General features: G+C 45.0%; 1 protein-coding gene and 1 pseudogene across 1 annotated transcript; one reads left to right on the top strand and one right to left on the bottom strand.

Moving 5' to 3' along the window:
* Positions 1-4,328: 4,328 nt before the first annotated feature.
* Positions 4,329-8,513, top strand: LOC149521019 (uncharacterized; annotated as a pseudogene).
* A 1,420-nt stretch (positions 8,514-9,933) lies between these two features.
* On the bottom strand, positions 9,934-12,806 carry LOC102455982 (olfactory receptor 6B1-like). The gene is made up of 2 exons (XM_006128281.3): positions 11,913-12,806; positions 9,934-9,990 (listed from the first exon to the last, which is right to left on the bottom strand). The coding sequence occupies exons 1-2, from the start codon at positions 12,804-12,806 to the stop codon at positions 9,934-9,936; spliced, it is 951 nt and encodes a 316-aa protein (XP_006128343.3).
* Positions 12,807-13,068: the final 262 nt, after the last annotated feature.

Below are 13,068 nucleotides of genomic sequence, written 5' to 3'. Positions count from 1 at the left end.
TTTGAAAAAAAAAAACTAAATCACAATTTAAACATTACAATTAGTTAAAAGAAAAAAAATAACCCGCACGCTTTAAAAAATGATTATGGATGGTTACCTTCTACCACAGGGTAAAGGCATGCGGGTACAGGGCTACTCTATTTTCCCCTATGTATATTTGGGACCATGGAATAAAGAACAAGCAAAAAATGTGAGTTAGGATTACCCCCAAATGCTTCAAACTGCATTTTAAAAACACACCTAGGTCTTGCACAGACCTCATCTCTCTCTCTCACAAATCACACACACTCACACACACACAAACCCCGCATAACTTTAAAAGCCAATTGCAAACAAGTTACCTTTCACTATGGGATAAAGTGTTACAGGCACATGCTTGTTCTGTCCCCTCCCCACCCCTCCAATGTGTGCTTGGGCCTTAAGGTTAAAGAATAAGCACAAATGTTAGTTAGTATTACCCAGGGTTTTTTTTCAACAGTATTAAGCACAACTACAGTTAAAAATGGTTTTTACCTTGGCCTGGTGGAGAACTGCAGCTTAAAATTACTGGTTCCATGTTAAACAGATCACACCGCAATAAAGATAGCCACCATTATTTTACTAAGAGAGCATGGCCAAAGAGTGGCATTATATAATATATATTTTCAAAGTTAAAAACAAGGAACACACCTTCTCCTGTTGCAGTCCAGCAGCCATTCAAGAAAGTTTCTGTTGAAAAGGACAGTCTCCAAACTACCTAGGTTTTTGATACCTTCCTAACCCATTGTTTCAAACAACTTCAAAGCAGTAACTAGCAGGTGAATTTGATCACTGCAACTCTGAAATAATAGATCCTTAAAGCCTTTAGGCACCCCTCCCTAGCATTGCCCTTTGTCATCTGAGGGTGGAAGAATTAAGCTGTCTCCACAACTGAGTTGCTTTCGGCTACATTTTTTTCCTTTTAGTTAAAATATATTTTTTGTAGGGCTTTCTTACAGTATTAACAGTAAAAGCACCAATCCTTAATGCAGCTGTACCCATTTCCACGTGGAGACCTTTTGCAGATATCAATACATGTCTTGGGGTTTGTTTTTTTTAAACATGCTTCTTTCATGCTGAAGGCTTGGGGTTTAAATGAAATGCTTTTAAATGTTTGACTGTCTTTAGAGCAAATGCTTGTTCTAAAGTATGGGTAAAAGTTGGAAACATTTTAGTTTGGGGTTAGACCCTTAATTTTTTTTAACTTTTAATGGCTAGAAAAAGTGGCCCCTATCATTTAGCCAGCTCCTGGGTCATATTTAAACTGTCCAATAGCATTTCTACCAATTCCTGTGTCCTTTAAACTGTCCAGTCGTGCTCTACCAACCCCAGGGGTTATATTTAAACTGTCCGGTAGCATCTGCAAACTCCTGAGGTGTTATTTAATTAGATATTCATTAGAGCCCACCCATCCAACCCATCAAATTTAATTACTGAACATTACCCTCACTTAAGGGTAAGTGGTCACACCTAATCCAAACCATCGACTAGAGCCCCTGGCTATTCAGTGCGGTGCGGTTAAACCATTGAGTTTTTGTCTAATCAATCCTAACTGGAGGGAGAGGGGTTTTTTTTCTTTTATTTAAAAAAACAAAACATTTTGAGGGGTTTTTCCTTCCCCTGAGTTTCTACCATACATCTTTCATAGTCTTTTTCTTAAGCAGGGTTCTGTAACTTTTTGTACGCACCAGACATTCAATATAACCCTCTAAGCAGGGGTCTTTTGGCTTGGTCATGGTCTTTAAAACACTGTGAGGATCTTGACTGAATTGCCCTGCATTTATGAAAGTCACCCCTTGTGCTAAGTGTTCTTGAGTTAAGCACAGACATTGCATAGCATAACCTACGGCGATAACAGTATTTAATAACGGACTATGGAGCACTTTAAAGACTAACAAGATGGTTTATTAGGGGATGAGCTTTCGTGGGCCAGACCCACTTCCTCAGATCAAATAGTGGAAGAAAATAGTTTCAAGGGAATCCTCTGAACTGTCATTCATGTTAAAATTCGACACTCTCCGGGAAGGAATGAACAAAGGCTCAAACTATCTTACCCATTACCAAGATAGCTTCCCCAATTATCACCTCTAATACCATTAGCTCACAGACATCTCACTCACCCCACATCTAATATAATTAATTCACAGACACTTACCTTCCTCCCCCCCCCCTCCCCCCGGCATCCCCCTCCTGTTCTGAAATGTGATTTGTCCTTTTCATATGTGTTCATTTTTTTTAATTGTATCCTTTGGTATATATGGTTGTGACTATTTTCTTCCACTATTTGATCTGAGGAAGTGGGTCTGGCCCATGAAAGCTCATCCCCTAATAAACCATCTTGTTAGTCTTTAAAGTGCTACATAGTCCATTATTAAATACTGTTATTGCCATAGGTTATGCTATGCAATGTCTGTGCTTTTAAATAAAAGAAAAAATCCCCGCCTCCTCCCAGTTAGGATTGATTAGACAAAAACTCAATGGTTTAACCGCACCTCACTGAATAGCCAGGGGCTCTAGTCAATGGTTTGGATTAGGTGTGACCACTTACCCTTAAGTGAGGGTAATGTTCAGTAATTAAATTTGATGGGTTGGATGGATGGGCTCTAATGAATATCTAATTAAATAACACCTCAGGAGTTTGCAGATGCTATTGGACAGTTTAAAGGACACAGGAGTTGGTAGAAATGCTATTGGACAGTTTAAATATGACCCAGGAGCTGGCTAAATGATAGGGGCTACTTTTTCTAGCCATTAAAAGTTAAAAAAAATTAAGGATCTAACCCCAAACTAAAATGTTTCCAACTTTTACCCATACTTTAGAACAAGCATTTGCTCTAAAGACAGTCAAACATTTAAAAGCATTTCATTTAAACCCCAAGCCTTCAGCATGAAAGAAGCATGTTTAAAAAAAACAAACCCCAAGACATGTATTGATATCTGCAAAAGGTCTCCACGTGGAAATGGGTACAGCTGCATTAAGGATTGGTGCTTTTACTGTGAATACTGTAAGAAAGCCCTACAAAAATATATTTTAACTAAAAGGAAAAAATGTAGCCGAAAGCAACTCAGTTATGGAGACAGCTTAATTCTTCCACCCTCAGATGACAAAGGGCAATGCTAGGGAGGGGTGCCTAAAGTCTTTAAGGATCTATTATTTCAGAGTTGCAGTGATCAAATTCACCTGCTAGTTACTGCTTTGAAGTTGTTTGAAACAATGTGTTAGGAAGGTATCAAAAACCTAGGTAGGTTGGAGACTGTCCTTTTCAACAGAAACTTTCTTGAATGGCTGCTGGACTGCAACAGGAGAAGGTATGTTCCTTGTTTTTAACTTTGAAAATATATATTATATAATGCCACTCTTTGGCCATGCTCTCTTAGTAAAATAATGGTGGCTATCTTTATTGCGGTGTGATCTGTTTAACATGGAACCAGTAATTTTAAACTGCAGTTCTCCACCAGGAAAAGGTAAAAATCATTTTTAACTGTAGTTGTGCTTAATACTGTTTAAAAAAAAACCCTGGGTAATACTAACTAATATTTGTGCTTATTCTTTACCCTTAAGGCCCAAGCACACATTGGGGGAGGGATTGACAAAACAAGCATGTGCCCATAGTGAAAGGTAACTTTTTTGCAGTTGGCTTTTAAATTTATGCAGGGTTTGTGTGTGTGTGATTTGTGAGAGAGAGAGATGAGGTCTGTGCAAGACCTAGGTGTGTTTTTAAAATGGGGTTTGAAGCATTTGGGGGTAATCCTAACTCACATTTTTTGCTTGTTCTTTATTCCATAGTCCCAAATATACATAGGGGAAAATAGAATAGCCCTGTGCCAGCATGCTTTTACCCTGTGGTAGAAGGTAACTATCCATAATCATTTTTAAAGCGTGTGGGTTATTTTTTTTTCTTTTAACTAATTGTAACGTTTAAATTGTGAGTTGGTTTTTTTTCAAAACTTAATTGTGGGGAAGTTATTGGTGTTTTTAAACTATATGTTGGCAAACTGCTGGGTGGTGGGTTGTTCTTTCTGTGCCAAATGTGTTTTCAAAATAAATGTTCAATTCTGAGTTGGGGGAGGAAGTGATGGGGTTAGGCTAAAAGTATCTGGGATGGTTACAAAAAGGTGGAGTGTTTTTACCTGGGGTTTTTATTTTAAAAAAGCTGGCAGTAGGGGTTAAGTTGTGGGTGATTCAGGGGCTTATGCAAGAGATAAGTGGTTTTTAAAAAACAGTTTGTTGCATACCGCTGCTTTTAAAAAATATAGTTGCAAATGGTTTTAAAACCGTTGTGGGGAGTTTTTGAAGGTATGTGTGTGTGATGGAGTTTGTGATAGACACAGGTATGTTTTTAAAATTGATGTTGTCAAACTGCGGGTATAGAGTGTTCGGTGGGTTGCTTTTTCTGTGCAAAATGTGATGTGTTAAATGCATGTGGGTTTTGAAGAGTATATGGCGGCCAACTTGGTTTGGTGTGTGTTATAAAGCTGCTGTTTAGTGTATGTGTGTGGAGGGAGGGGGAAGGGACTGTGCAAGGCATAGGTGTAGGGTTTTTTAAAGTACTTCGTTTGTTGAAACTAACAAGGGGTTTTAAAAGGAGTTTTGGCTTTTATTCTGCAAAATGAGATGTATTTAAAAAAATTGTGGGTTTTTGTTGTTTGTTTTTGAAGTGGTAGAAATAAACTCAAAACTGGTGTGTATTTCTACAGCCTGAAGTGGATTATTTTGTTTTTGAAGCGATAACTTTTTAAATAGAACCCCCCCCCCAATTATTTTAAAGTTTACAAGAGGGTTTCATGTGTTTTATAGTAATGTTGTTTGCTCCACAGTACAGTCAAAACGTGAGAGGTCCTTAAACCAGAGGGAAAACGAGCTCAAAAGAAAAAGGAGAGAGACAGCTGAAAAGGAAAATTCACCAGCATCAGTGACCGATGGATCGATGAAGCCCAGTAAATGTATTTTGCTTGTCGGTTTGGTTGTTCTGAGGTTTTAAGTAAATACACAGGTGTGGGTGAGAGAGATAGTAAAGTTTAGATGTGTTGTTGTGTTTTTACAAAAAAAAATGTTTTTCCCCCACCTCACAGGCATGGACAACTTTTCTGACAATGCTGTAGTCAGAGATACAAGGACACCTCCTCCAGAACCGCCAAAGAACCAGGAATCTGCTTTGACACACTTAACAACGCAAAACGGCACAAGAGTGCAGATGAAGCATCCGGGTGGTCCGAACCTCACATACGTCAAACCCAAGGACAAAACAAAAGACTCTGGTAAGAAACAACCATGCAACCACAACTCCAGTTCCTCAGCGGTCTCCGCCACACCATGCCCTGAGGAAACTGTGAGCAAAAACGCCCACATTCACAAACCCGGAGCACGCGCTCTTGGGGTTCTGAACGTGCGCAAAATCACACACATTCACAAACCCGGAGCACGCGCTCTAGGGGTTCTGAACGTGCGCAAAACCACACACATTCACAAACCCGGAGCACGCGCTCCAGGGGTTGTGAATAAAAAACCAAGGACTGAAAAATCCTGCAATGCCGAGGTGTTGCAGCCACACAAACACAACTCCAGTTCCTCAGTGGCTACTGCCACACCAAGCCCTGAGAACTGTGAGCAAAAACGCCCACATTCACAAACCCGGAGCACGCGCTCTAGGGGTTGTGATTAAAACACCAAGGACTGAAAACTCCTGTAATGCCGAGGTATTGCAGCCACACAAACACAACTCCAGTTGCTCAGCGGCCACTGCCACACCAAGCCCTGAGGAAACTGTGTGAAAACGCCCACATTCACAAACCCGGAGCACGCGCTCTAGGGGTTCTGAACGTGCGCAAAACCACACACATTCACAAACCCGGAGCACGCGCTCTAGGGGTTGTGAATAAAACACCAAGGACTGAAAACTCTTGTAATGCCAAGGTATTGCAGCCACACAAACACAACTCCAGTTCTTCAGCGGCCACTGCCACACCAAGCCCTGAGAACTGTGAGCAAAAACGCCCACATTCACAAACCCGGAGCACGCGCTCTAGGGGTTGTGAATAAAAAACCAAGGACTGAAAACTCCTGCAATGCCGAGGTATTGCAGCCACACAAACACAACTCCAGTTCCTCAGCGGCCACTGCCACACCAAGCCCTGAGAACTGTGAGCAAAAACGCCCACATTCACAAACCCGGAGCACGCGCTCTAGGGGTTGTGAATAAAAAACCAAGGACTGAAAACTCCTGCAATGCCGAGGTATTGCAGCCACACAAACACAACTCCAGTTCCTCAGCGGCCACTGCCACACCAAGCCCTGAGGAAACTGTGAGCAAAAACGCCCACATTCACAAACCCGGAGCACGCGCTCTAGGGGTTCTGAACGTGCGCAAAACCACACACATTCACAAACCCGGAGCACGCGCTCTAGGGGTTGTGAATAAAACACCAAGGACTGAAAACTCTTGTAATGCCAAGGTATTGCAGCCACACAAACACAACTCCAGTTCTTCAGCGGCCACTGCCACACCAAGCCCTGAGAACTGTGAGCAAAAACGCCCACATTCACAAACCCGGAGCACGCGCTCTAGGGGTTGTGAATAAAAAACCAAGGACTGAAAACTCCTGCAATGCCGAGGTATTGCAGCCACACAAACACAACTCCAGTTCCTCAGCGGCCACTGCCACACCAAGCCCTGAGAACTGTGAGCAAAAACGCCCACATTCACAAACCCGGAGCACGCGCTCTAGGGGTTGTGAATAAAAAACCAAGGACTGAAAACTCCTGCAATGCCGAGGTATTGCAGCCACACAAACACAACTCCAGTTCCTCAGCGGCCACTGCCACACCAAGCCCTGAGGAAACTGTGAGCAAAAACGCCCACATTCACAAACCCGGAGCACGTGCTCTAGGGGTTCTGAACGTGCGCAAAACCACACACATTCACAAACCCGGAGCACGCGCTTTAGGGGTTGTGAATAAAACACCAAGGACTGAAAACTCCTGTAATGCCAAGGTATTGCAGCCACACAAACACAACTCCAGTTCCTCAGCGGCCACTGCCACACCAAGCCCTGAGAACTGTGAGCAAAAACGCCCACATTCACAAACCCGGAGCACGCGCTCTAGGGGTTCTGAACGTGCGCAAAACCACACACATTCACAAACCCGGAGCACGCGCTCTAGGGGTTGTGAATAAAACACCAAGGACTGACAAACCATTCTCCCAAAACCATAAGCTCATCACAGCTCCTCCATATTCTAGTATGGGGGAAGAGTTTGATGCTTCATTCAGAAAACTGAGGAACTCTGTATCATCAGGGGGCCTAAAAGAAAGGGGGGGGGACATGATTTGGCGGATAAACGGGTGACCTCCAAAAAGTTCCAGGCCAAGATCACTGCAAAATTTTTAAAAAGGGCTAAAAAGGTGATGAGGAAAAAATACCAAAAAGAGATGCCCCCTGCTGGAGGCTCACAAAATGGCTTATCTGACCTGCGGGGTGGTGAGTCTGTATACGGGTCCTTGGCTAGTCCTGATGACTTGCACAGAGACCGCTCTGACTCTGAAATAGCATCTGAGGTAGAAGATGCCCCTGATGGGCCCGAAGAGGAACCCTCAAGTGCCTGTGAAAATCCAGAGTTGTATGTGGAGAGAGCGAGAAATTGGCAACGTGAAGTACCTAGATTTGTGGGGTAAGTGTATTGTGAGGCATTTCATTTTGTCAATCTTGAGCAAATAAATTCAGCTGAACAGGTTATTGAAGCCACAGGTAGGGGAATACAGTTAGTTCTAGATGACGTTAATGGTAGGGTAGGCCCTGATGATTATGTTCAGTTACGTTTAGAGAGCCGTAATTTAACTAACCCTTTGTTTTCGGTCAGAAGGTCTAGGGACGAGCTGACTGCTGAGGGTTTTTTAAGCCAGACCTCAAAGCTGTTCGTGAGTAATAGAGACTTGCACCTCAATGGAACATTGCGCCTCCTTGTGACAGTTGTAAAAAACAGGGGTGGGAGGTGCTCGTAGAATTTACAACTCTATCCTTAGTATTTAAATTATTCATAAAAGAGACCATGTTTAGTAGACCTGGCTTACACCGATACCAATCTGTGTTTTGCAGGTGGGCTCTTGGCTGTCCTGTCCGATCGTAAACCTACGGATGCCGAATTGTTAGAGGGGGCGAGAAAGCTTCATGAGAAACTGGGGTGGTCAGATGAAAAAAAGGTTACGCTCAGCGACGTATCAAAGTTGGAACAGCATTTAGGAGTTAACATACAGGTGGTGCTGTATACGGCGAAAGGCAGCTGGGGCTTTTTAAACCGGGGGGCCTGGTGTACCCCAAGACTTATTTTATCCTGTTGCACGATGAGCATTACTATGGGGTTCTGGATGTGAAAAAGTTGTTCGGAGCGAAAAATTGTGAGTTTTGCCACACAGTGTACAGTCACGACCACTCTTGCAGGTATAGTTGCCGCCTCTGCTTGAGCGGAGCGTGCTCAGACAGCGTGGGCGTGCCGCTGAGGTGTCCTAGCTGTAGACTATTTTGTCGATCCAAAGAGTGCTTAGTCAGACACGTAGACTGCGCATCGAAAAAACAAGTTGAATGCCTGTCTAAAGCTTTGTGTGATGTGTGTCAGTCTTACGTGGACTGACGGCTGAGGCCCCGCCTGTCAGCACCAGGGTCCGAGTTTCTCCGTCAGTCATATCGCATCTCCCAGGGACACGCACCCCCCCCCCCCCCACACACACACACACTTCCACTCTCTCTTGCAGCAGGGTGGGAGGAGACGCGGAGCAGGGGGAGCCGGGTCAGTCTCTGGGCACGCGAAGGATCCATGTCTGGGCCGAGGGAGGAGACATCGGGGAGTTGCCTGTAGCGCACGGGGCAGCCCCAGGAGACCCCGGAGCCGGAGCTGCAAGATGCCAGACCCACCTTCCTCAAATCCACTTGTGGAAGAAAATTGGCACAACCATATATACCAAAAGGATGCATTATCATATGTGTGCACTTTTTTTATAGACAAATCAGATTTTAGAACAGAGGGATGAGGAGGAGGAAGGTTAATGTCTATGCGATAATGATATTAGGGTGATAACTGAGGAAGCTATCTTTGTAATGGATGAGATAATTAGCATCTTTGTTAAGGCCCATTCGTAAAGTGTCAAATTTAGGCATGAATAACAATTCAGAGGCTTCCCTTTGTAGTGTGTTAAAGCCTCTTTGAAGCAGGATGCAGGTAGTAAGCTTGTTGAGACAATGCCTACACTGGTTGAAAGGGTTGATTGTATCCTTTTGGTATATATGGTCATGCCAATTTTTTTCCATAATTTGATCTGAGGAGGTGGGTCTGGCCCACGAAAGCTCATCACCTAATAAACCATCTTGTTAGTCTTTAAAGTGCCACATCGTTCTGACTTTTGTTTCAGTAAGACCAGACTAACTCGGCTACATCTCTATTACGATAAAAGCAATAGAACAGCATGAATAATTAAGCACACCTACCTGAGCTGTGACTTTATTATGTGAAGTGTCTGTTATGCACATGTGATTGCGATTTGCAATAAATGCTTATAAAAAATTACAATTGATTATAACGGTAGCTAGGATTGCATCATGAGAGCCATTTTCACGTATCTAAAAGTGTTCCAAGAAGGAGGGAGAAAAATTGTTCTCCTTGGTCTCTGAGAAGCAAGAATCAATGGGGTTAAATTGCAACAAAGGAGGTTGAGGTTGGACATTAGGGAAAAGTTCCTACGTGTCAGGGTGGTGAAACACTGGAATAAATTGCCTAGGGAGGTTGTGGAATCTCCGTATCTGGAGATATTTAAGAGCAGGTTGGATAGGCATCTATCAGTGATGATCTAAAGGGTGTTTGGTCCTGCTGTAAGAGCAGGGGACTGGCCTCGATGACCTCTCAAGATCCATTCCAGTTCTAATGTTCTAAGATTCTATAGACGTCACAATCTTTTTCAGCGCTTTCTTCAGGGCCTCCTTGACCTCCGTGTATAAAGGGACCCATTTTACTGAAAACCCCCTGAAAGATGTATGGTAGAAACTCGGGGGAAGGAAAAACCCCTCAAAATGTTTTGTTTTTTACATAAAAGGAAAAAATTACCCCCCCTCCCCCGTTAGGATTTATTAGACATGAACTCAATGGTTTACCCACACCTCACTGAATAGCCAGGGGCTCTAGTCAGTGGTTTGGTTTAGGTGTGACCACTTACCCTTGTTGAGGTTAATGTTTAGTAATTAAATTTGATGGGTTGGATGGGTGGGCTCTGATGAATAGCTAATTAAATAACACCTCAGGGGTCTGCAGATGCTATTGGACAGTTTAAATATGACCCAGGAGTTGGTTAAATGCTAGGGGCTACTTTTTCTAGCCACTACAGCGCTAATTCGAACTAACTTAGTTCGAATTAGTTAGTTCGAATTAGCTTAGTTCGAATTAACGCATCTAGAACTAAAAACTAGTCCGAATTAGCGTTTTGCTAATTCGAACTAGCGCGTCCACATTAAGTGGACCCTGAAGTGGGGTTAAGGATGGCCGGAAGCAGTGCCGGCAGGGCATAAAAGGAGGACTTAGAGCATGGAGATGCTGTCTCAGGCTAGCCGAGGGCTGTGCTTAAAGGGTCCCGACTCCCACCCCAGAAAGACAGTTCTCAGGGGTGCCCCGCTTGCAAAGCAGTCCTGGCTTGGAGTGCCCACACTGGGCACATCACACCACTCGGCCATCAGACCGGCTGCACTTGCCGCAGGCTGCCATCTGGGGAGAGGGGGCAATTGGGGGGCTGCAGGAGAGCTTCCACCCCCAGAAGCCCACAGAGCCAGCCCAGTCCTCCCCATCGGGGGCTCGTACCCCATTCCTCCCTCACCTCCTTCCACTTACCCCTCCCTAGCCCCCCTTCCTGATGTACAAAATGAAGAAAACATGTGTTCAAAAATAGAATCTCTCTTTATTGAACAAAACTGGGGGAGACTGGGAAAAGGAGGTGGGAGAGGGAAGAGAGGCTGGGAGAGGGGAGGGCAACTACAATGATCAGGGGTTGGGAACAGGTCCCATATGAATCGAGGCTAAAGAGACTGGGACAAAGTCCACGATCTCCACACTAGCCCAGGCGGGTGCCCGCCTCTTGCGGTCCTGGGCATGCTCCCGGGAGCCGCCAGCCTGGTCCCGGGAAGAGGGGGAGGGCTGGGGAGCATCGGGTGGGTGGCTCGATCCATGCCAGGTGCAGGGTCTGCTTGCTGGGTGCTGGCAGGCTTGCACCTGGCACGAGCACCGTAGCCAGCCCGTGCCCCTTTAAGGGGTCTGGGGCCAGGACGGGAGCATAGAGTTTCCCTGGTGTTGGCCAGAGTGGCCACCAGGGAAACGTGGGGAGGGCTAGCCTCCCGCTAGTTCGAATTATCTAGTTCGAACTAGGCTTAATCCTCATAAAATGAGGTTTTCCTAGTTCGAACTAAGCGCTCCGCTAGTTCAAATTAAATTCGAACTAGCAGAGCGCTAGTGTAGCGCCTATGAAATTTAGTTCGAACTAACTTTGTAGTGTAGACATACCCTAAATGTGTTCCAAGAAGGAGGGGGAAAAATTTTTCTGCTTGGCCTCTGAGGCCAAAAGAAGAAGCAATGGGTTTAAATTGCAACAAAGGAGGTTGAGGTTGGACATTAGGGAAAAGTTCCTACCTGTCAGGGTGGTGAAACACTGGAATAAAATGCCTAGGGAGGTTGTGAAATCTCCATCACTGGAGATATTTAAGAGCAGGTTGGATAGACATCTATCAGGGATTATCTAGATGGTGCTTGGTCCTGCTGTGAGAGCAGGGGACTGGACTCGACCTCTCAAGATCCCTTCCAGTTCTAGTGTTCTAGGATTCTATACAAGTCACAGTCTTTTTAGCGCGTTCTTCAGGGCCTCCTTGACCTCCATGTTTCTCAGGCTGTAGATGAGGGGGTTGGCCAGGGGGGTCAGGACGGTGTAGAAGATGGAGAACAATTTGTTCAGGTCCTGCAGCTCAGCCACGTCTGGGATCATGTAGACAACGATCAGGGTCCCATAGAACATTGTGACCACGATGAGATGGGAGGAACACGTGGAAAAGGCCTTTTGCCTCCCGGTGCTGGAAGGGATTCTCAGGATGGTGCTGATGATACAGAGGTACGATGTCAGGGTTAAGAGAAATGGAGGAAGAATAAATATCATGGAGATGAGGAAGATCACCAGAGCCATCAGCCTGGTGTCACTGCAGGACAGTTTGAGCAATGGGGTGAGATCGCAAAAAAAATGGTCAATTTTGTTGGGGCCACAGAAAGTCACCTGAGACATCCAACAGGCCGTGTTGGTACTGGCTATGAAGCCACTTAGCCAAGACCCAACTGCTAGCTGGAGGGAGAACCTACCGTTCATTAGCGCCACGTAATGTAGGGGTTGGCATACTGCTAAATACCGATCGTAAGACATCACGGCGAGGAGTCCACATTCCGTCGCTAATAGACAAGCAAAGCAATACAACTGTATGATGCAGCCCTCCACCGAGATGGTCCTGTCCCCCGTCAGGAGACTGGCCAACAGCCTGGGCAGGAGGGTGGAGCTGTAGCAGGTCTCCAAGCAGGACAAGTTCCCCAGGAAGAAGTACATGGGGGTGTGGAGGTGCCGATCGGCCACCACTAGCAACACAATGAGGATGTTCCCACCCATAGTCACCAAATAGATCACTAGGAACAGCAGGAAGAGAAGAGTCTGCCCTTCCGGGAGATTCCCAAATCCTAGAAGGAGGAATTCCTTCACGGTTTGATTTCCCCACTCTCTGTTTGCCATGACGAGCCCCTGAAAGATAATTAAACAAAACCTCTGCTGGGTTACTTGACTACATACAGAGCCGAACATTTAACCCGATAGGGACAATAACGTATACCCCCGTTTTCACGCAGATTACTAACGTTATGTTTCATCATAACTGATAGCTGGGATAGTGGACATGTATCTCTCGGTATTGTGACAAGTCTGTTCCTCGGGGGATGGAATATCAGACCATTCCAGGGATCTTAGAGAGGAGAGCCAAAGGACTGAGCACACAAAA

The sequence above is a fragment of the Pelodiscus sinensis genome, chromosome 30 (genome assembly GCF_052426305.1).
Source record: "Pelodiscus sinensis isolate ZL-2025 chromosome 30, ASM5242630v1, whole genome shotgun sequence".
NCBI classification, from domain to species: domain Eukaryota; kingdom Metazoa; phylum Chordata; order Testudines; family Trionychidae; genus Pelodiscus; species Pelodiscus sinensis.
This window is presented reverse-complemented; position numbering and strand designations above follow the sequence as displayed.